Source organism: Trachemys scripta, chromosome 9, assembly GCF_013100865.1.
Source record: "Trachemys scripta elegans isolate TJP31775 chromosome 9, CAS_Tse_1.0, whole genome shotgun sequence".
NCBI lineage: Eukaryota > Metazoa > Chordata > Testudines > Emydidae > Trachemys > Trachemys scripta.
The window spans coordinates 82,829,886-82,854,315 of NC_048306.1; the positions used below are offsets into that span (position 1 = coordinate 82,829,886).

Here is a 24,430-nt window from a genome sequence, read left to right on the forward strand (position 1 = left end):
CAGAACACCTAAGCAGATTGTTTATGAATTGCCACAAGTGTTCTCTATGTCCAAATGTAGCCACGGGCATTTTCCATCCATGGGAGATTCCCCCATTTCCAACAATAACCTGTTTCCAACAATAACCAACAGGAAGTGGCAGCACTTTTGCTACCTGCAAGGTCACAATCCCAGGTTGTCCCCCTCTTGGAAGCTTTCCTGTTGCCCTGGATGGGCAAGTTCCTGGATGCTTTCCCACCAATTCCACTTCAGAATTTAGCTAAAAATCATGCACCACTATGCTCAAGTAATATGTATGGCCCCAGTGTAGCCTTGGCAGCACTGGTTTTCCACTTTCCTGTCCCTTTTCGCTGCCTCCCCCATCTCCGAACTGCACTCCTTGAGGACATCTAAGAGGAAGAGCCAAGATTCCTCTCATAAGATTCCCAAAGACTGTCCATTGAGTTCTCCAGGTTTGAGGCTGTACCTGAAAGAAGTCGCAATTTCTGATTACTTCAGCCACTTCAGCACCCAGTGCTGTCTGATCTGGTACTGATGAGGCTGGTGGTTCCTCAGATATCAAGGGAACAGTTAAGCCTAAGGATTGTAAAGTCCTGGGCTCCAAGAGGTTATCAGTATAGTCAATGGAGTGAGGTGGCAAGAAGAGCACTACCTCTTCTCACTCGCTACCAAAGAAGCCCCCTCAGGCTTTATCTGGACTCCCCTTGGAGTGGTCGAGATTCATGGTACCATCAACTCCCTCAGCCATCACTGTGGCACAGGCCATTGACATGGGACAACACTCTCAGTACTGCAAGAGTTTTGCTTTCACTCAGATGTCCTACTTACCTTTGCTCAGCTCCAATATTCTCAGGACCTCCAGATCTCCAGACATTCACTCAGTACCAACAGTTTCACCTCATATTTCTTCTGGTGCTCCTCCGTTTCAGAGTGACTTGGAAGAGGGGGATTCTGATGAAGATCTTGCCTCAGTCTCTCACATATCTGTCCAAGGTTCTCCACTCCATCCCTATAGAGACTCTTTTCCAGAGGTCTCTGAGGAAGTTGATCTCATTCATGAAAGACATCCACAACCACCATCTTGCTGGTACCAGCACCCATGGGTGACTCTACCCGTGCCATATGTACCACCTTCTTGGCCATACTGGGAGCCTATTGCCAGCAATTTTCTAGGGCCTCAAGCACCACCGACCACAGAGATCAACAGCCTTCATCACCCTCCCTGTCCAGAACACTCTAACCAGCCCACGAAAGCTTATGCTCAAATAAATGCGTTAGTCTCTACGGTGTCACAAGTACTCCTGTTCTTTTAACCTAAGGAAGAAAACTTTGAGGAACTGGAAGCTAGGGCTAATAAAGAGATCTCTCCACCAGCCAACATATCTTTTTCATCCCCAGATGAAGTGGTCATACCACCCCCACCATCCGTGGCTGATTATTTTAAATAGTTCCAGGACCTTATCAAGTGGGTTATAAATTCTTTTGCAGATACCTCTTGAGGAGGTTAAAGAACCATATCATAAGCTGCTTGACATCCTTCATCCAGCATCATCTGCCCACATCGCCATGCCTGTTAACGAAGCCCTCCTGGACCATGCAAAGGTCATTTGGCACACCCTAGCCTCAATTCTGTCCATGTGCTAAAGAGCGGACAAAAAATATTATGTCCCTTCTAAGAACTCGGAATTTGTATTTTCTTATCCCTCTCCTGACTCCTTAGTGGTTGAGGCAGTTAACGAACATGGCAGCACTATGCCCTATGATAAATATCATGAACGCTTCAACCTGTTCGTTAGAAAATCATATTCATCAGCCACTTTGCAATTCAGAATTGCCACATATCAGGTATTAATGGTGACATGCAACCATACAAATTTATACTAAGCTGAACTCCTTTATTGAGCATCTACCAGCAAAACAGAGAGCAATTCCAGTCAATTATTGCAGAAGACCAGGTGCTTGCCAGAACATCTCTGCAGGTCTCTCTTGATACTGTCATTCATTTGATTTCTGGGGTAGTACTTATGAGGATGGCCTCCTGGTTTCACCTCTTGAGTATTTCCAGTGGAGGCCCAGAAAACAATTCAAGACTTTTTCTTTTGATGGCACTTACTGTTCACTGACAGCACAGATGAGTCACTGCACACATTGAAGGACTCCAGGGCCACTTTACGTTCTCTGGAGATCTATACATCTACCTGATAGAGTTTAGTGGGTCTCAGACAGCGCAGAGATCCTGCCCCCACCCAGTTCTTGGGTTCCCAGAGATCATATGAACCTCAATGCAAGAGACAGAGGTTCCAGAGGAGAAAACCACTCACCCAACCTTCAACTTCCCAATCCTCTACCTCAAAGCACCTATTTGGATAGGATAGTAGAGGTCCTGAGCTGACATCCCCTTTCATACCAACTGCAATATTTCACCTACCTTTACCACTTCTGGCAGGCATAGGAGGATATTACTATAGACGGGTGGGTTTTGGAGATAATTTCCACTGGGTACTCCATTCACTTCCATTCTCTTCTGTCTGGCTCTTTCCTTCCCTGTTCCTCTTCAGAGACCCCCTCACAAGAACCTGCTATCACAGGAAATAGACTCTCTTCTACTCTTGGTTTCTATAGAACCAGTTCCCAAGCAGCAGAGAGGGAAGGGGTTTTATTCCAGGTATTTCCAGGTTCTAAAAAATAATTGCAGCTTGAGACCCATCCTAGTTTAAAGGCTACTCAGCACCTTTGTGAAGACACACTTGTAGCAATAATTCCATCACTAAACCAAGGGGATTGGTTCTTAGCCCTCAACCTTTAGGATGCACATTTCTATATCGCGATCAACCCATTGCACAGAAAATTCCTACATTTTCCATTTTCAGTACGGGGTGCTCTCTTTTGGCCTGTCATCTGCCCCAAGAGTTTTCAAAGCTCATGTCAGTACTAGCAGCACACCTCCACAGAAAAGAAATTCTGGTGTTCCCAAACCTAGACGATTGGCTTCTGAAGAGGTGCTCCTTGGATGTAACTTCATGGGCAACATGTGATGCCGTAGGCCTCTTTCTCAAATTGGGCCTGTAATAGAACATTCAAAAGTCCATCTTCACTCCTGTGCAAAAGTTAGAATTCATAGATTCTCATCTCAATTCAGTAACAGCAAGAGCCTACCTTCCAATGCACAAATTAGTGGCCTGAGCCAACGTAATCAATACAATCCAAATCATTCCTCAAACTCCAGTCAAGAAATGTATTCAGCTGTTGAGTCATATGGCAGATGGTACTTTAATTATAGACCCCACAAGACTGCAAATGCAGTGCCTTCAAGGGTGGCTTAGGGCTGTTTATTCACCAAACAGACACAGTCTACCTACACTAACTATCCATACCCACTTTCATAAAGGAATCTCTCAGTTGGTGGAAATACCCTCAGAACATTTGTGCAAGAATCCCTTTCATCTGTCCTCCCTCTGCAGTTATCATTACGACGTATGCATCCCTACTGGGGAAGGGAGTACATTTAGACACCTCCGTGGCCCAGGGCAGGGGGATGCCTCAGGAAACCCCTCTGCCCATCAAGCTTCTGGAACTCAGGGCAGTCAGATACACCTGTCTCCAGTTCTGCCACTGATCAGGGCAAACACCTAAAGGTCATGATGGACAACATGTCATTCATGTTCTATATCAACCAGAAAGGTCCCCCTACCTCTGCGCTGACGCTGTCAAGATTTGGAATTGTGTACGTGCCATCAGATACTCCTCTCAGCAATTTTGCTCCCAGGAGTTCAGAATGTAACTGCGGACACACTCAGTGGGCACTTCTCTCAAGACCACAAGTGGGAGATAGTTTCCATCATACTTTGCCACATATTCCAACAAAGGGGCATCACTCCAATAGACCTGCTCACCATTTTGGTATACAAGAAATGTGTCCAGTCTTCTCCAGAGGTGGGCAGGGTCACTGATCCTTGGGGGTGACTTTCACCTTCCCTGGTTGTCAGGTCTACTTTATGCGTTCCCTCTGATTCCTCTAATATCCAGAGTTCTACTCAAAATAATAATAATAAAAAGACAAAGCCAGAGTTATTCTAATAGTCCTGACATGGCCCAGATAAACATGGTTTCCTTACCTGATACAGCTGGCCATTTACTCACCAATCACTCTCCAGGCTGCTCCTCATCTCTTCTCCCAGGAAGGCAGGAAGATCCTTCACCCCAATCTTGGGGTTCTTTGCCTCAAAGGTAGCTGGTCGGTGGTTCATGGGATTAGAGACTACCTATTCAGCGTAAGTAAAAAAGAGTGCTATTACACAGCAAAAAGCCCATTTACACACTAACAAAAATGGACAAGATTTGCCCACTGGTGTGACCTCAAACACATTCCACTGACAACATCATTGCTGTCAGGTATACAGAGTACATCCTAGAACAACCAAACTCAGGGCTGTTCTCAAGTTCCATTCAAGTCCATCTTCCAACCATCCTGGCTTCCATTCTCCAACAGAGGGTTATTCCATATTTGCTTACCCAGTAACAATGAAGTTTCTCAGAGGACTCTAATCTCTTTCCACCAGTCAAACCATTCTACTCTGGTTTGGGACCTCAATCTGGTTCTAAAATGTCTTACGAGATCTCTACTTGAAACAATAGTTACCTGCTCACTCCTCCATTTGTCGATGAAAACAGTATTTCTGGTAGCCATCATGTCAGTTGGATGAGTTGGGGAAATAGGAGCCCTTATGGCATACCCCTGTTTTCACACTATCTTTCAAAGACAAGGTCACATTATGACCACACTTCAAGTTTTTACCAAAAATACCTTCAGAGTTCCATGTTAACCAATCCATTCACCTCCCAATCTTCTGTCCACATCTAGGCAAATAAGAGTCATTGTTACCCACATATGATGTCAAGAGAGCCGTGGCTTTCTATCTTGACAGGAATTGCCCTGTTGTCCACCTCCAAAAAGCTTCTCGCCAGATTTCTCTTCAAACACCTGCTTCTTCTTGCTGCGGAAATCCTCCCAGAATTGCAATGCTGATTCAGACCATTTTGAATTACCAACTATGACATCTTCACCACATGCTTGTGACAGTTGTCAGCATTGGATCTGAAATGGACCCCTTCCTAGTCAAGACAGGAGTCAAGCAAGGCTGTGTCTTCGCTTCAACCCATTCTCCATCTTCCTTGTCATCCTCTTTCTCATCACTGACAAGCTTCTATTTCGATTTGACATACAATATAGAATGAACAGCAAGCTCTTCAACCTCAGTCACCTCTGATCCAAGACAGACTATCAGTAAATCAGTCAATGAACTCCCATATGCAGACAACTGTGCCCTGTGCGCCCACTTGGAAGAAGATCTTTAAAAATTTGTCATTTTTTTTCTGAGGCCTACAACCAACTCAGCCTGACACTCAACATCTAGAACACTAAAGTACTCCAGCAGCAGGCTCCGAATCACCAGGATCATGCTCCTGTAATTCAGATCAACAGAGACACCCTGGAGAACATCCAGCACTTCCTTTCCTTGGCAGTCATCTGTTGCAGAAAGCTGACATTGACAAGGAAATTCAACACTGCCTCCAATGTGCCAGTGCAGTTTTCAAATACTTGAGAGAACGTGTCTTTGAAGATCATGACATCAAGAATCAAAGCAAGCTTCTCAGATTCCAGTCGGTTGTTATCCCTGTACCACAAGATCTTCTGAATCAAGGGGGAAGACCAACACACCAACAGCAATGTTCGGTCCCAAGCCAAAACCTCTCACATTGAAGCTATGATCATCTCCCAACAGGTTTGTTGGGCTGGTTATGTTCTTCAAATGCCAGACAATTGACTCCTGAAGCAGGTCATGTTCTCACAACTGAGGAGAGGAAGGCAAAAAAAGCATTTCAAAAATACCCTCAAAACCAACATGAAGTGCAGTATTGACAATAAACTTATGGGAAATTCAAGCCTTTGACCGACCAAAATGGAAAATGACCTTGTGGCAAGGATCCCAGTATTTCAAGGTCCAACTGAGACAATAGGAAATGGGAAAGGAGGAAAGAATACACCGGAGCTTGACTCAGCGATCCAGATCCACCCCTTCCACTGGGAAATGTCTGCGCCAACTGTGACAAGATCGGTGGATTCCAGATTGGTCTCAATAGCCACCTGCAGATCCACCAGCAATAACACTGGTCTACAATTTTTGAGAAGTCGTCTGCTTCAGAGATAAAATGTGCTATTTATTATGTATTTTGATATGCTGAATTCAAATATGACGATTAAAACAACTGATTGGCAACTGTTTCTAAGATATTTACGTTTTTACATTTTATGTCTATGTATATTGTGTAGATAGTAGAGTTTTAATCATAAATTGTAAACCTAGGTCTTTTCATGTTTTTTTGGTTGCTTTACATGATAATATTTCACCTGTCCTGTTTATGTAACACTTTAAAATCAGCAAAAGGGTTATATAAATAAAATGTATTATGAAACAAAAGGCAAAAAACTATTATGTACATTAGTTTAGTCCTATTTGGCTTGTCTCTTGGATTCATTAAATGGAGCATCTCTTGTCACTGTCCAGCAATAGTCTGCAAGCATTGATGGGCTCCATTTGCCCTGATAGCGTTTCTCCATTGTTGCAATGTCTTGGTGAAATCGCTCGCCGTGCTCGTTGCTCACCGCTCCGCAGTTCAGTGGAAAAAAATCTAGATGAGAGTGCAAAAACTGTATCTTTAGTGACATGTTGCAACCAAGGCTTTTGTAGGCCTTGAGGAGGTTTTCCACCAACAACCTGTAGTTGTCTGCCTTGTTGTTTCCGAGAAAATTTATTGCCACTAACTGGAAGGCTTTCCATGCCGTCTTTTCCTTGCCACACAGTGCATGGTCAAATGCATCATCTCGAAGAAGTTCACGAATCTGAGGACCAATAAAGACACCTTCCTTTACCTTAGCTTCACTTAACCTTGGAAATTTTCCACGGAGGTACTTGAAAGCTGCTTGTGTTTTGTCAATGGCCTTGACAAAGTTCTTCATCAGACCCAGCTTGATGTGTAAGGGTGGTAACAAAATCTTCCTTGATTCAACAAGTAGTGGATGCTGAACACTTTTCCTCCCAGGTTCCAATGACTGTCAGAGTGGCCAATCTTTCTTCATGTAGTGAGAGTCTCTTGCACGACTATATCATTCGCAGAGAAAACAGCAGTACTTTGTGTATCCAGTCTGCAGACCAAGCAAGAGAGCAACAACCTTCAAATTGCCACAAAGCTGCCACTGATGCTGGTCATAGTTTATGCACCTCAAAAGTTGTTTCATGTTGTCATAGGTTTCCTTCATATGGACTGCCTGACCAACTGGAATTGATGGCAAAACATTGCCATTATGCAGTAAAACAGCTTTAAGACTCGTCTTTGATGAATCAGTGAACAGTCTCCACTCATCTGGATCGTGAACCATGTTGAGGGCTGCCATCACACCATCGATGTTGTTGCAGGCTACAAGATCACCTTCCATGAAGAAGAATGGGACAAGATCCTTTTGATGGTCACGGAACACGGAAACCCTAGCATCACCTGCCAGGAGATTCCACTGCTGTAGTCTGGAGCCCAACAGCTCTGCCTTACTCTTGGGTAGTTCCAAATCCCTGACGAGGTCATTCAGTTCACTTTGTATTATGAGATGTGGTTCAGAGGAAAAGGATGGGAGAAAATGTGGGTCCTGTGACATTGATGGTTCAGGACCAGAAGTTACATCCTCTTCCTCATCTGACTCAAGTGAGAATGATTCTGGTGCATCAGGAACCGGCAGTCCTTCTCCGTGGGGTACTGGGCGTATAGCTGATGGAATGTTTGGATAATTCACAGTCCACTTTTTCTTCTTTGACACACCTTTCCCAACTGGAGGCACAATGCAGAAGTAACAATTGCTGGTATGATCTGTTGGCTCTCTCCAAATCATTGGCACTGCAAAAGGCATGGATTTCCTTTTCCTGTTCAACCACTGGTGAAGATTTGTTGCACAAGTGTTGCAGCATATGTGTGGGGCCCACCTCTTGTCCTGATCTCCAATTTTGCAGCCAAAATAAAGGTGATAGGCTTTCTTAACCATAGTGGTTATACTGCGCTTTTGTGATGCAAAAGTCACTTGACCACACACATAGCAGAAGTTATCTGCACTGTTCACACAAGTACGAGGCATCTCTGCTCACTTTGGCTAAACAGAAATGTGTCCCTTTGCAAAATCAAACACTGACAAATAAGAGAGCACGACACTGTGTGATTTCTAGAGTACTGTCCAAACCCAGTCATAGATTTATTCATAGATCCAGTCAAAGATGTATTTTAGTCATTTCTGGTTTAAATTGAGATCCCTTCCCTTTATAACTCACTTATCATCTGCCATTCCCAAGTCAAGAGTCGTATATACTGACCCAATAGCATATCTTGAAAACCAGAGCCAATCAACAATTTTAAGCATCACTTTCCTTTTCAGTGACCCAGAATTAGTAAAGTTTGACTACATTTATTTCAGAAGCATTTTGGCTGTAGAGCGGTGTAATTGGCTTTTTATTTTTTTTTATCTTTTTCTGGAAAACAGTCATCCTCAGACTCTGAGGGATTACCAGCTAAACCTTTCAGAAAGACCCCTAAACAATTTGTCTCAATTGCAGACAGATCACAAGGGTCTGCAGTCTCTAAACAAATACTTTACAGGTGGATATCCAACTTCATTAGCTGTTGCTACCAACCTTGTAATCGTCAAGCACCCTTGGGCTTACAGACTCACTGTATGAGATCTATTTCCTTCTGTACAGCCTCTCTCAAATATGTTCCCATCACTGAAATATGTAGAGCTGCGACTTAGCGCTCAGCAAAGGTATGTACAGAGGTCCATGCAAAAACTCAGTGGTTCTCAACCAGGGATCAGGGGCCGCGAGCAGGTTTCAGGGGGTCCACCAAGCAGGGTCAGTGTTAGACTTTCTGGGGCCCAGGGCAGAAAGCCAAAGCTCCATTGTGCATGGCTAAAGCCCGGGGCCCTGAGCCCTTCTACCTGCGGCTGAAGCCAAATCCTGGGCAACTTAGCTTCACAGGACCTAGGCAATTGCCCTGCTTGCTACTCTCTAACTCTGGCCCTGGCTTATATTTTCAGAAATATGGTTGTGGCACTGGTGGGCCATGGAGTTTTTATAGCACGTTGGGGGGGCCTCAAAAAGAAAAAGGTTGAGAACCCCTGCAATAACTCACAGTTCAGCCTCTGATACTGCATTTGATAAAGGGTACGTCTTCACTACCCGCCGTATCGGCGGGTAGCAATCGATTTATCCGGGATCGATATATCGTGTCTCGTTAAGACGCGATATATTGATCCCCGAATGCGCTCACCGTCGACACCGGAACTCCACCAGAGCGAGCAACGGTAGCGCAGTCGATCCCGCGCTGTGTAGACCCCAGGTAATTCGATCCAAGATACTTCGACTTCAGCTACGCCCCCAGTGTAGATCAGCCCTCAGTTATACTTTTTTCAATACTAGACTTGACTCTACCAAGCAGTTCCCTTTAAGTAGGGGGAGCTTTAGTCACCTGCAATGGAGCACCCATAGGGACATGACTAAAAGAAGAAGAAATGGTTGCTCATCCTGTTCAGAAACTGTTGTTCTTTGACATATGTATCTCTATGGGTGCTCCACTACCCACCCTCCTTCCCCATTGGTTTGAAGTTGTCTGCCGTGGAGCTTTGTGATAGAGAGGGAACCGAGGGCAGTTCATCTACACAGTGCTATATAACAACAGCACGGAGTACGAAACTGAATAACACTCATGCGTGGGCTGTTCAGACACTGCTCTGATCAAAGGTGCAGCGAGCGCAAGTGCACCTATATTGGAATACCCATCAGGGGACATATCTCGAAGACCCACAGTTATTGCCCACAGTGAATAACCATTTCTTACCAACATGTTCCATACCTGTTGTGCTTTGAGGAGTGTTGCATATGTCCACTCCATGACCTACCTTCCTACCCCTTTGCATCAGAGTTTCCAGCAAGAAAGGGTGTCAGGGATGACTCTGCCCTTTGTCTAATTGCAAGGGTACCAATGAGGGGGGAAAGATTTTGACAACCATACTCAGGCTGCTCAGTCAACCAAAGTGGAATGGACATGTGCAACACATCTCAAAGAACAATAGTTACGGAACAGGTTAATAAGTTTTATCACACATTCTAAATTGCGACAAACTTTCTGGAGTCTCCATGTATTTGTGCACATTCTTTTAAATCTTCAAGACCACCTAGAGACTCCTGTCTTCTGGAGAGGTTGGGTAATAAACAATTCCACCCTTGTCACTACCTCAATAAAACCACCTCAACAAATGATGGTAGGTGGGGACCTGTATTCATTCACTCAATTAGGAAGCAATCAGGCTGGTCAGATAGGGATCAATCTGGTACCTCATCAAGCAACTCCATTACAAGCACTCTCAAACATAAAAGCTGGTTGGTTTGCAGAAGGAGCTCAGTTCAGGAGAGTGGAGTCTAAATGCAGAGGTTTTCCAGACAGTAATGTCCTCATTCAGATATCCTTTAAGTGGTGAGCTCTTTTGTTAAACAGAAAAAGCCAATTTTAACAGTAAGGGTATGCACCATGGGATATGATAAATTCTCAAATCACTTGGGAGGTTTTTAGATCAAGACTGGATGTCTCTCTAAAATATGTTTTAATCACTAGGTGATGATATGCATAGTTAGCAATCAAATCCCTTTCCTGTCATCAGAGAATGGTCTTTACATCTGAGTTTTGTTTTTTGTTTTTAAATAGGGACTGCAGTCCATTTATCTGGTGTAGCTAGCCTACTTATTTTTGCATTTGCTTCTTCTGTTCAGACTGGGAATTATTACATGTATGTAGCAGTTTAACATCTTTTCTTTAGTTTAATTATAATATTTCTATATCCAGTTGTAGAACAATGGAAAACTTGATTTGGCTACATAATGGATGGATGAGGTTACCAATACTTAGTCTATATTCTTATTACAGCGTCAGGCTCCCTCCTATCTCATGAGGTCATGAGAACTCATCAGTGAGCATTGCTAGCCAAATGTGTATTGGAAAAAACATTGTTTTCCACAGCTATGCCTGGCTTTTGCTGCTTGACAAACAGTCAGTGCTTCTATTTCTGCAGCACTAGTGCTACAGGGAAATAGTGAATGTAATAAAAAGCTGGATGTTTTTATAAAAAACAAACAGCACCACTTTTAATTCAAGGCCTCATAGAAGTTCACTAACTAAACCAATTTTTGGTGAAAATGATTTTAATACAAAAGTGACTGACCTTTTTCTCTTTTTAGAAAACTCAATAAAATTACAAAGTTCATAGAGGAAAACAAAGAGAAATTTACTCAGCTGGATTTGCAGGATGTTACAGTAAGGGAAAAACTAAAACATGCCAAAAGCAAAGCTAAAAAACTTCTGAAGCAGCTTGAAAAGGATAAAGAAAAGGTATATCTATGAAACTTGCAACTCTTACTATCATCCAAATATTTAATTGTTTATCTATTCTGGATTGGGGGGCCTCTAATGTTTTTTTAATATAACCTACAAAAGAAAAATTTTGCTGCTTTATGATAAAAAGAAGGCCTGAAAAGTTTTTAAATTTGTTTTAAACTAGAAATTGAGATCTTGTCTCATTTAAAGTGAGTGGAGAATGAAGCTCATGATATCAATTTTTTTTTTTTTTGGCAAGTCAGCCAAACTAGATCATTTTCTTGAGCCTTCATGCCTATGGATCCAACTACCAGGTTGATTGCCAAACTGGTAACAGTGTAGTAACTTGATTGTTGCCAAAGAAAACGGAACATCCCTTCTATTGTAGCAAGTGTAATGATTTTACTGTCTCTGTCCCCTCCGGGCTCAAATATCTATCCATGCTTAAAAATGTGATGTTTCCCTGTCCTGGACGCAAGGTGGCTCACTTCTGGCACTACAAATTTTGTGTTTCTCCTACAGCTGTGAATATTATCTCCAGTAAGTAAGTGTAGGAAGTTGCACTTCCTTGTAAATAGCTATCTGTGATATCATTGACTTATTCAGGAGAAACAGACTCCTGATCTCAGTTATTGGGACAAGTTGCCAATAGAGCCACACACAGCAAAGAGGGTACAGAAGGGCTTAACACTGCCACCATTCATTAGAAGTTTGTTAGTTTATAGCTGTTAAGAGCAGAACTCCTGGTTTCACATGAATTCCAAATGTGACATAACTGTGAGGGTGGACTTAACTTAGGCTGCTTATTCCATATAATAATGTTGTTAAGAATAATTTTAAAAAATCTTGCTGCTGTTCTTGAAGAAGTAACAACCTCTTCAGGCAGCTATTCTGCAGCTGGTGTTGTCCCCTCCAGGGCTAATATACAAAATTACCCAAATTTTAGGGCAGTGATAGCTGTGAAAAGGAAGAAAAGGGGGGGTGTTGGCCAAAATTATATATTTCTAAAGGATCAGGACTACTGTTGTGTGATGCAGATCACCAGTTTAGCATCTGGACTGCTGTTCCTTCACAGGGGTATCTAGGGAACTGCTAGGTCTTCCTCAAATGTATGTTAGTGTGGATCCTATGATAGTGCACAAGTGCCCTGTGCCTCCTTATGTTCCCATACAAGGGTATAAAGAGTTGTATGGCTGCTGCCCTCCCTCATTTCCCTCTTGCCGCCCATAGTAGCATGAGAGAACACAGTGAATGTCTGACCCTCTAGTCCTTAGCTCTGGCTAAACCTTTCAAGAACCCTTAAAAACCCCTCAGAATTTTATTTCACCTCGAGAAGACCAGAGTGAATGAGCTCAGCCCATCTGAGCTGGCTTCTGATGGTTGGATCCGCCTGTATAGGGTATTTCAACATAGTGGTCTCTAAGCCTGCTCTTAAGCTTCAAGCCCTGTCCTTCTTGCGTTAGTCTAATCCTGTTAAAGGATGGGCATAAGAGATGCTTTGAATGCCAGTTGTTTTCTTTTAGGACTGGCAAGTCACAGAATGCTCAACAAAAGCATTACTTGTTGGAGCAATCAGTGACTGTCTCCTCAAATAAGGGATAAATGGATAAGAGAGCCCACAAAATACCACCAGACAAGGCACTCTCAGATGTTATGTCCAGCAGACATGTAATGCCCAGAACCATTGGCACCGAACATAAGGGCAGAGACACCAGATGGAACTCCGTGCCTTCCCCCAAGAAAAGACCACACAAGGACTCCAGGGAGAAAGCGACTAAGCCCCAAATGAAATTGAATACTAGTAACAAGGAGCCTTTTACCTTCACAGCACCAAGTAAACTTTCTGCGGCACCACCCCCATTGTATCGATAATGTGTTGATACCTTTAGCAGAGTCACTGATACTATAGGATATGTCATTTGAGAAATCCAGAATGATCTCTGTACCGACACAGTTCTCAGCACCAGTGTGGACCCTGTGACCAAGAGCACCATATACCTGGTCTCTGCCCCTCGAGAAAATGTACTTCTCCTTTCTATCCCTAAGGCACATGTTCTCTTCTCCTTTGAGCAGAGAATCTTCTTCCCTGAGATCTGTGGCCAAGCATGCCGAAGGTCTTGGTGGTGCTCATGATAGTGCTGAGCTCTAACTACATTAGAAATCGTATTGGATTGGCCATCATCAAACAAGCCAGCCATATTCATACAGCATGTCAGTTGTATGACTTACTGAGATCAACCTTCATACACTTCCAGGAGCAGATCTCTGTCTCATTCCAGGAGGAGATAAAAATTACACTTCCCAGTGGCATGCCAGGACAAACCATCCACCAACCCTTAAAAGGAAGAAACAGCATCAGGAGAAGAAGCAACAACATTCTGCTTCACCATCCAAAGACTTTTCTTCCTTGTCACCTGATGAAGTGGTGGCCAGGATACCAGCACCACATTTTCAGTCATTTCAATAACTAGTTATGAGAACTGCAGACCCTCTAGAAATAGACACATCTGTCATAAGATAAATCTTTTATGTTACTCAACTTATTGGCGACTTCCGGCCCAGACAAATCACCTTTCCAATAAATAGACTGCTTGACCTGCTTGGACCCTATGGTAAATACCTGCCACAATACCACCTACCATAAAAAGTGTGGAAGTCCCTTCAAAAAGGTTTCAGTACTACTGTGGCCATTCCAATCCAGGCTCCTTGGTTGTTTCAGCAGTTCAGGAGAAATCAAAATTGAACAAAAGTACCCCAAAGGACAAGGACTCAAAGGAACTTGACCTTTTCAAGAGCAAATCCTACTTCTCCACCCCCCTCCACCTCAGGGGGCAAATTACCTTAGGCTCGTCTAGCTAAATATAATTTTTTTGAACTAAGAGAAAGTGAAATCCTTTCTGGCAAAGTTGCCACCTTAGAACAGAAAAGAACTGAAAGATAAGCAGGGGGGCAACTTAATGACCAAAACAACCTTCAAGCAACAACGGACTCTTCAGACACGATGACTGGATCCATGGCCACAGCAGTGACAAAGAAAAGGGCTTGATGGATTAAGGCATTGGGCATTCAATGAGATGTGCAAATCACAATAAAAGTCCTTTGAAGAGATGGATTTACTCAGTGAGCATACCATTCTGTTTCTTAAGATTCTAAGGAAGTGGTCCCCAAACTGTTGGGCATGCCCCTGTACCAGCCCCCACGGCGGGGTTAGGAAGGAGTGCCACCCAGCCCCGCTCTGCTCCGGGCCTGTCCACAGTTCCACTCCAGGCCCTGCTCCCAGCCTTGGCCACTGGCTCCCAGTCATGGTTCCAACCCACTCCCAGCAGCAGCCACAGCCCTTAACCCTGTTCCCTCCCTCCCCAGCTAGGATAAGGGGGTGCATGACATAAAAAGTTTGGGGACCACTGCTCTAAGGCTACATTGTACTCGTTAGGGATATACACCTGGAACCTGTATCACAAACCATACCATTATCAGCTCCAGAGAAAACAGTCTTATGGGAGACAGCCGAATTATTCTCCTAAGACGCAGCCCAAGTACAACAGGAGACACCAATCTGCTTCCTTTTCAGTCATTCTTACAGTCCTATCATGTACGTTTCCTTTCTTTGAAGGGAGGACCAATCTGAAACTCCATCAAAGTAATGTGCGTGTGTGTTTTGTTCAGAATTTTGTTTCGATTAGTGCTTGAGAAGTCTCTGACTGGAACTAAGTGAGGCTTCTGGGAGGTGATACTATTAAAAGCTTGACAATCAGCTGAAATCCAAAGAGATGAGAAGGAGCCTCAGCCCAAATTCTAGAGTGCTGGTCTCCTGCAAAATAGCAATTTAGAGGGTGAAACGAAAAAACTTCTGTTCTTGCTCATTTACATAAAGCAATGTTAGTGAATAAAACTGTCCTTTAGAGATACTTTATATATGTACTTCATCACTGAAGCAGGGAGATATTTGCAGTCCTGAAGGTAGATGTAGTAGATAATCTCAGCGTGATGTCAGGGCTCATAGATGTTTACATTTCCTCAGGTTTCCCTCATTGTTCATAGCATAAGAAGGCAAAGCTTAAAGATAAAATAAACTTTCCTTTTTGTATCAGTTAATGGAAAAAATTAAAAATTTCTTCCTTAACAGGTTGAACAATTTCAACGTGTACCCAGCAACAGTGAGACAACTATCAGTGAAGCATCATCTAAGAAAGAAGTTCTTGAAAAGGAAAAAGAGCGAGAAGAAGAAAAATTAAAACAAGTTATGGATAGCCTTAAACAGGAAACACAAGGACTTCAGAAAGAGAAAGAGGTTTGAAACATTTGATGTCCATAAGCTTAGACTAATTTGTTAACTTTTACATTAATATGAGTTAGATGGTTCAAAGATATTTCACGGGAGCTATTTTGTACAGGAATATTTCTCTCTCAGGCACTAGCTTCAAATATAGAGCAGGCTGGAAAATGGAATTTCCATTCTGTGGGAAATTCTCACGTTTCAAGATTTGTTTTTGTTCTGAATCGGAACAAAAAGGAAATTCTAAAAAATGTCACTTTGAAACCATTGACTCACTTTGTTTCAATAATGCTGAAAATTATTGTAGTCAAAATGAAACATTTTACCATACCAAAATGAATTGTTTTAACTTTCTGCTATTAAATGCAATTGAGATGGACCTGTTTCTATGATATGTATGGATTTCAGCTAAACTGTATTTTCCAGCAGAAAACTCTTCTGTCAAAGTATTTGAAGAGAGCTGGTCAAAAAAATTTCAACACCTAATTAATACTACAGTAATTAGCTATTATTCTGTAATTTTTGTTTAAAACTTGTCTGGGTGTGAAGTTGGCTTTATGCTATATAATCTTTGTTCTCTTTCTTGTATTTGAAAACCTCCATGCAGTTTGTCTGTTTAATTCATGAAGAGCATCTATCTCTTTAAGTTTTTTTTTGTTTTTGTTTTTGTTTTTTGGCCAGTTGAGTAACTGGAATAAAGCTGGTATGGAAAAACAACAGTGGCTTCCACATCACTCTGATTTAATTAGAGCAAAATGCCTTACTTCACTTTAGTACATTACTGGACCCAATTCCAAGATGCGATGGGAATGGATATCTAGCAGTGATTGTGGTTTATATGTTCTTCCTGATTGTCATCAAAATTCACAATTCAGATTTCTACTATGACAATAGGGTACCCGTTTTTATTTAACTGAGCCCATTTATGCCAAATTCACCATATCTTTCTGTTCAAGAGATTAAGAGCCTGCCACCTCTCCTCTGCTGCTGCTTCTCACTCAGCTATACATATAATATATTACCTTACGCAGCTCAGTCATCCCCCCAGTTTTCAGTTTCTTTATTTTAATTATTTCTAATGTAATGTACTGTCCATTTCTACAGGGCAAAGAAAAAGAACTTATGGAGTTCAGCAAAACAGTGAATGAAGCACGTTCTAAGATGGATGTAGCCCAATCGGAACTTGATATCTACCTCAGTCACCATAATACAGCGGTGTCTCAGTTAAATAAAACAAAAGAGGCTCTAAAGACAACTTCAGGAACCCTTAAGGAAAGGATAGTTGGTATCAAAGAGCTAAATACAAAATTACCTCAAGCTGAACAGGAACTAAAGCAGGTTAGACTTAAGTTTCATATTTCATTTAAGAATCATTGATTCAGAAGCTGTTTCATTTTTATGATGTAGTCCAGAGGTGGGCAACCTATGGCCCACGGGCCACATCCGGCGCGCAGGACCGTCCTTCTCGGCCAGAGAGGCTAGCTCCAGGCCCCTCCCCCATTGTCCTGCCTCCCCTGCAGCCATTCCGCCACATGGGTAGCGCTCTGGGCGGCAGGGTTACACACTCCTGCCGGACAGTGCGGCGCCGTGTCTGGCTCCTACCGGGCGGCATGGCTGCCAGATATGCTGCTCTGAGCAGCATGGTAAGGGGGCAGGAGTGGGGAGGCTGGATAAGGGGCAGGGAGTCCCGAGGGGCAGTTAGGGGACAGGAAGCAAGGGGCAGTTGGATGGGGCAGAGGTTCTGGGGGGTGGTCGGGGGGGGGGAGAGGGGCGGCGCTGGATAAGCGTCCAGTTCCAGTGGGGCCTGGCAGGGACAGGGATGTGGATAGGGGTCACGGGAAGGGGTGGGGGAGGTTGGATAGGGGTGGGATTCTGGGGGGCCTGTCAAGGGGCAGGGGTGTGGATAGGGGTCAGAGCAGTCAGGGGACTGGGAACAGCGGGGTTGGATAGGCGTTGCAGTCGAGGGGGTGGTTAGGGGACAAGGAGCAGCGGGGGTTGGATGGGTCGGGACAGTCAGGAGGTGGGAAGTGGGAGGGAGTGAATAGGGGGCAGGGGCCAGGCTATTTGGAGAGGCACAGCCTTCCTACCCAGCCCTTCATACAGTTTTGCAACCCCAATGTGGTCCTCGGGCCAAAAAGTTTGCCCACCCCTTATGTTGTGTCTCTATACATATATTTAAGTTTAGTTGCACTCTGAAAAACGTGGAAATAGATCCCATCATAATCGATAGATCTTTGTACTCCCTACACACACTGAGTTATATTTGTTTAATTTAGTAGCAAAAGTTTCTTTAACTACTATTAAAACTTAAGAGCCAATGCAGCTATGGGAAAATGAGCTGTAGTCTCCTATGGGTTGTGCTTCTTCTAGTGCTTGCTCATGTCCATTCCATGTTAGGTGTGCATGCATTGTGTGCACCATTGCTGGAGATTTTTCCTTTAGTGGCACCTGTTGTGCTGGCTCTAGCACTCTCTGGTGCTGTGCACTTATGTGCTGGTATAAGGGGCACCACTGGCCCTGCACTCTCTCAGTTCCTTCTAACCGCCCGTAATGGTTGCTGGAACAACTCCTCTTACTTCAGCAAGACATTTTCAATGTTTTTTCTTCTCTGTATCTTAGTTACTTAGTCTTAGTATAGTTGTACTGTAAATATTTTAAATAGTACTAGTGTAGCTAGTTAGAACCCCTCCCTTATCGTTGAGGGACTTCCTTTGCCCTTGGGGCCTGGCATGCCCCAGTCCCCAGGCTTCACACCTTCTGCCTCCTGTGGTAAGCCTATGCGGGTGAGTGACCTGCACTCCAGTTGTCTGAAGTGTCTGAGGGAAACTCACATGAGAGCGCTCTGTCTAATTTGTCAGGACTTTAAGCCTCGTACAAAGGATGACAGAGAGCAAACTGAAAGCTATCCTAATTGAAGCTGCTCTTGGCTCCGAAGGAGGTCTAAGTAACTCAGATTCAGCACCAAGCACTTCTCCCTCGATGCAAAGTGCTCCTGTGGTACCACATGCATCCCAGCACCATGCTCCATCTCTGATGCTGAGGAAGAAGCATAAAAAGCAGCACACCGATAGAAAGGCAAGCAAAGCCAAGGCAGTGGAATAAAACTCAACTTAGACCACTTCTCTACTTCCAGTCCTGTGGCAGCACCATTGAGTCTGATGCAAGATTTCCCTCCAACATTGGGAAATCATCAAGGTGCCAGTGAAATTGTGGTGCCTTCAACTCCAGAGGCCTTTTCGGTGGCCAGGGACTTATCGTTCCCGGTACCACTGTCTCCGATGGGACAACTGCCAGCTCCAATAAGCACAAGCAGGAGAGAGCATGGTGCTCTGAGCTCCTTCCCAGCACTGAAATCTTCAGCACCTTCTAGGTGCAAGCCGACCCTCCTTTCCTCTAAGGTCATCTCCGGTCCACCATTGGTCCACAGGCCCTCGGCACCAAACAACAGAAGTGAGGGGAGGGGTACCGCTCCCCTGTGCTCACCTCAGGAGGACTCGTGGTCTGAACCAGAGGTGGAGCCCTACACTCAACCCAAGAGCCACCACCAGTACCTATCCTATGTGTTTCAGAACCTCGGTGTGGGTCCCCCTGCCAGTACCTGGACAGTGGCCTATGCAATGGCCATTCTGGAATGCATGGGGGTTTCCCCCTGGTAGCTTGTCTGGTCTATCTTCTCACCAATCAAACTTGATTGCTTCTGAGAGGAGTGCCCCAGCTCCACTGGGTACCGGACCACTCTGGTACCAAACCCGATACCGATACGCAGGATCTGGACCCCAGGAAGGTAATTTAGGCTGAAGAAGAGGAAGGCCTCTGGTACAGGCCTCTTCTTCCTCTTCCCCAGACAAGGCCATCTGGGGACCAACTGGCTCGCTGACACAAGATGACTTCAGAGTCCATCAGGAGTTTCTGAAGCAGATAGGTCTAACCTGGGGCTAAAGATTGAGGAGCTCAAAGAATCCTTCCATAGCTTCATTGACATTCTGGCTGCAGCAGCACCATCTAAGGTGGGCCCTACCCATTAACGAGGCGGTAAATGGGTCCAGTCAAAGCCCTCTGGCAGACCCCATCTTCTCTCTCTCCCTCCCTCTGCCTTTGAAGGGGGCAGAGAAGAAATATTATGTGCCAGCCAACAGATATGAGTACCTATACTGTTATACCCCTCCTGGGTTCCTAGTTGTATCGGCGGCCAATGAGAGGGATTGACAGGGCCAAACAAGTGCTACCCCCAAACAGAAGGATGCAAAGAAACTCTTTCTGTTTGGGAGGAAGGTTTATTCCACAAGTGGTCTTCAGCTACTTATCTCAAACCAGCAAGCCCTGCTGGGGAGATACAATTACAACTTGTGGGATTCCTTGTCCAAATTTAAAGACTTCATGCCTCAGGACTCAAGGCAGGAATTCTCTGCCCTCTTAGAGGAGAGGTAAGAATGTTGCAAGAGCCTCTCTCCAGGCATCACTCGACTTAGCTGACACAGCAGCCAGGCTGATGGCCGCTGCAGTGTCCATGAGGTGATGCTCTTGGCTACAGTCCTTGGGGTGACCTCGAGGTCCAGCAGCTAATCCAGGACCTCCCTTTCGAAGACTCCTTGTCGAAGATTCCAAGGTCTGAAAGGCTCAAGGGCTACCCTCAGGTCCTTGGGCCTCTATGCTCCGTCCATTGCAAGGAAGCACTTCTGGCCTCAACGACCAGCCCGTTTCTCGACTTCACCACTGAGATAGGATCTGTACAAAAGACAGAGGTTACAAGCATTGTCAGTCACTCCCATCCTCACTGCTGAGGTCGCATAGATACTCCAGTGGATGCAAACATGCCTTTTGAGGGTGCTATACCAGTTCCCACCTTGGATCCTGACCTCCCCTTTGTTTTTGGACTGACTTTCCCACATCAACCTGGCATGGTCCCACATTAAATTGTACCGCTGGGTGCTAAATACAGTGGTGGACAGTTATATCCTTCAGTTCTCAGCCACCCCTCCTCTCCCACTGCCATCCCTATCCCTCTTCAGGGACCCTTCTCACGAGCAGTTCCTAGATCAGAAGGTGCAGATCCTCCTGCAGGTGCGGGCTGTGGAAGAGGTACCTCAAAGATTGAGAGGGGAAGGGGTTTTACTCCCAATATTTCCTAATCCCAAAGGCCAACGGGGGTCTTCGACCCATCCTGGACATGCATCGCTTCAACGGGTTATTTCAAGAAACTGAGGTGGTTCTTCGAGTGATTGCTCCTGTGTATTCCACAGTAGGTGTGCATGCTCGCCACGTGCACCGGTGCCAGAAGTTTTTCCCTTAGCAGTACCCGTAGTGGGGGAGCACCCCTGGAGTGGCGCCTCTATATCACGCTATATGGGGAGCTGCACACTCCCACCACCACTACCACCCTCAGTTCCTTCTTGCCGCCAGTGAAGGTAGTCGGAACGTTGTGCTCCAGCTCTGCTGCAGCGCTTCTAGCCTTAATAGTACAAGTCTTCTTAGTAGTCTGATTCTCTAGTTAGTTGCCTGGCTCGGGGCATGCCTCATGCCCCAGGCTTCAAGTCGTGCGACTCCTGTCGCAGTTCTATGCCCAGAAGTGACCCACACACTCAGTGTCTTCGCTGTCTGGGCGAGACTCACACATAAGTGAGCGTTGTAAAATTTGCAGATCGTTCAAACCAAGAACGAAATGTGAAAGGGATATTCGTCTCCGGGCCCTATTAATGGAGTTGGCATGGTACCGACATGCCGACCCGACTCAACCAGTCGGCACCGCTCCCCCGCTAAGAAGCAAGGGAAGACTCAGCGGCGCCGAGAGAAGGACAGAGGTGAGGCTGCACCCGAGTTGGGCAGCCCACAATCCCCCTCGGGACCCAGACTTCTGACTCGTGCTGAGCGGAGTAGTCCGGTCCCGTCCACGCGTGCCTCTCTTGTGATGAGAATACCGTCAACGCCGGAGGCAGCTAAAGCACCACGTGACATCCTTGCCCTTCCAGGGCCAGGCACACGGCCCAAGACAGCCCCTCGCTCCCGAGGGAAGCCGCCGCTGGGAGCTCATCAACCCTCCCCGGTCCAGCATAGTCCCTGCTCCGAGGATGAGGTGCCTACCCATTCGGCGAGGCCATCTCATAGCCCACATCAGACTTCCACTCCGTTGGCCGATTCGCCTGAGAGGGAGTCCCGAGGGTCCTCCACTACCCGGAGGGGTCTCAGGCACCGAGACGAGTCGTCGACGCTCCCCTTCCTACCGGAGTCGTAGGAGCAGGTGTCGTAGCCATGGTCGCCGTGAGGAATCTGGAAGCAGTACCTCTGACGGGTACAGGTCGTCTTCATCGAAATCTAAATCTGGAGGCCGGCACCAAACGGCCATGGATGCTCCCGTCACTCAAACGGCACCGTGCACTCTTCAGCGACTCTGGCTTTGGCACCCAGCCGCTCATCCCCGGGCTGCGCCGTCCCGCATGATCAAGTGGCTCTGCTAGGTCCCCAAGTGGGGCACTGGCAAAGGGCACCCTGGCAAGGGCAGTGGTGTCAGTGAGCACCTTGGCCCCAACTACCAGCACCGGCAAGACCCTGTTCGGTGGCCGGGGCATCGCAGGTACATTCGACGGCCCCACCTCGGCACTGCGAAAAGTCAACCGGCACCGCACCCGGGCTCGGACTTGGGGGTGGAACCACTGGTACCGCCTGATGCCCTGGGGCAGATCCGGTCCCATCACTGGCACCGGAGGAATCCATTGCGGTGTCACCACCCGCCTTGCAGGAAGATTTTAAGGCTCACCAGGAGCCCCTTAGGCGGGTCACCTCGAATCTCCATCTCCAGGCTGAGGAGATGGAGGAGCCGTCAGACACGTTGCTCAATGTCTTGTCCTCCTTGGCACCGGGCCGTGTGGCCCTACCTCTCCACCAAGGGGTGGCCAATATCTCGACTTTGCTTTGGCAAACCCTGGCATCCTTGGCGCCTATTTCTAAAAAGGCGGAGAGAAAGTACTTTGTGCCAGCAAAGGGGCATGAATATTTGTACTGTCACCCGGCACCCAACTCTCTGGTGGTGGAGTCTGTAATCCACCGAGAGAGGCCTGGCCAATCCGTGCCCACCCCCAGGGATAAAGACGCCAGGAGACTGGATACCTTCGGCAGGAAGGTTTATTCATCAGCGAGCTTCCAGCTCAGGGTGGCAAATCACCAAGCCCTCCTGAGCCGGTATGATTTTAACTTGTGGGGGTCTCTGCCAAAGTTTGAACCTCCTCTTCAGGAAAAGGACAAGAAGGAGTTCAGAGCTTTGGTCGACAAAGGCACTGCGAAAGCGGCCCTCCAAGAGGCTTCAGACACGGCAGATACAACAGCCTGTTCAATGGCCTTTGTCCACGGAGTCCTAGTCCCTCATGCGGGACTTGCCTTTCGACAGGAAGGCCCTGTTTGCAGATCAGTCAGACACCTGTCTACACGGGATGAAGGACTCCCGCACCACCCTGCAAACTCTGGGCCTATATGTCCCACCGCTAAGGACAAACCCAGGCCACAGACCTCGGTTCCTCCAGCTAGAGGTAGCTATGAGCCCCCGCCTAAGAGGCTGAGGGAGCAGAGATGCAGGTCCCAGCACCTGTCCCGCTCAGCCCTGCGACCTGGGCCCGCCAAGGGCAAGAGGCAGGGGAAGAGGGGGGCCACCGGGCCTGTTGCCAGGGAAGCCCCCCAGTTAATAAAGTTTGTGTTCTGCAACCGTTTATCTGCCTTCCGAGTGCAGTGGTCCTGTATAACGTTGGACCAGTAGGTCCTCAGCACCATTTTCAAGGGCTACATGGTGCAGTTCATTTCGGCCCCCCTCCAACACCCTCCGCCCCTGGAGGTCCCCGGGGGCCCGGAGCATGCCCTCCTTCTAGACCAGGAGGTGACGTGCCTCCTAACCCTGGGCGCGGTGGAGAATGTACCTCTGGAATTCCAGGGCAGAGTTTTTAACTACCCGATATTTCCTGATCTCAAAGGCAAAAGATGGGCTCAGGCCCATCCTCGACCTGCGGAACCTCAACCAGTTTATGGTCCATTACAAGTTCCGTATGGTTTCCCTGGTCTCTATTATTCCGTCCCTAGACCTGGGGGATTGGTTCGCAGCCCTGGACCTCCAGGATGCGTATTTCCACATACATATTTTTGAGGATCACAGGCACTTCCTCCGCTTCCTGGTGGGACGGGACCACTACCAGTTTACGGTCCTTCCCTTTGGCCTCGCCACCTGGACAGATTCGAGACGCTCAAAAGCCTCATAGCCTCAGTCACGGCCTTCCCCGTGACGATGGCAAAGGTGTGCCTTCAACTTTTGGGCCACATGGCAGCATGCACCTCCGTGGTACGACATGCCAGGCTCAGAATGAGGCCTCTCCAACTCTGGCTGGCCTCCCAATATTCCCAGGCCAGGGATGGCCTGGACAAGGTTGTCAAGTTACCTCCCAACGTAGTGGCCGACATGCAATAGTGGTCCCTCCCGGGCAACATGTTACAAGGGATCCCCTTCCGAGAGACCTCTCCTTCACTAGATCTGGTGTCAGACGCCTCGGACCTGGGGTAGGGAGCCCATGCGGGGAGCTTCCAAACCCGGGGCAGATGGTCGACCTCAGAATTGTCCCTGCACATAAACGTCAGGGAACTCAGGGCTGTGCGCCTGGCATGCATAGCTTTCAGCTGGCACATACGGGGAAAGATGGTCAGAGTCCTCACGGACAATACGGG

The 24,430-nt window shown here is 46.4% G+C and overlaps 1 protein-coding gene across 6 annotated transcripts in view; it reads left to right on the top strand.

Moving 5' to 3' along the window:
• The window catches only part of SMC4 (structural maintenance of chromosomes 4), a 110,168-nt gene that overhangs the window by 45,522 nt on the left and 40,216 nt on the right, over positions 1-24,430 (top strand). For all 6 annotated transcript variants that reach the window (XM_034781629.1, XM_034781634.1, XM_034781632.1 and 3 more), the window contains 3 exons: positions 11,325-11,475; positions 15,587-15,751; positions 16,841-17,074. In XM_034781629.1, the coding sequence (XP_034637520.1) occupies positions 11,325-11,475; positions 15,587-15,751; positions 16,841-17,074 (550 nt within the window). The remainder of the gene's footprint in view (positions 1-11,324; positions 11,476-15,586; positions 15,752-16,840; positions 17,075-24,430) is intronic.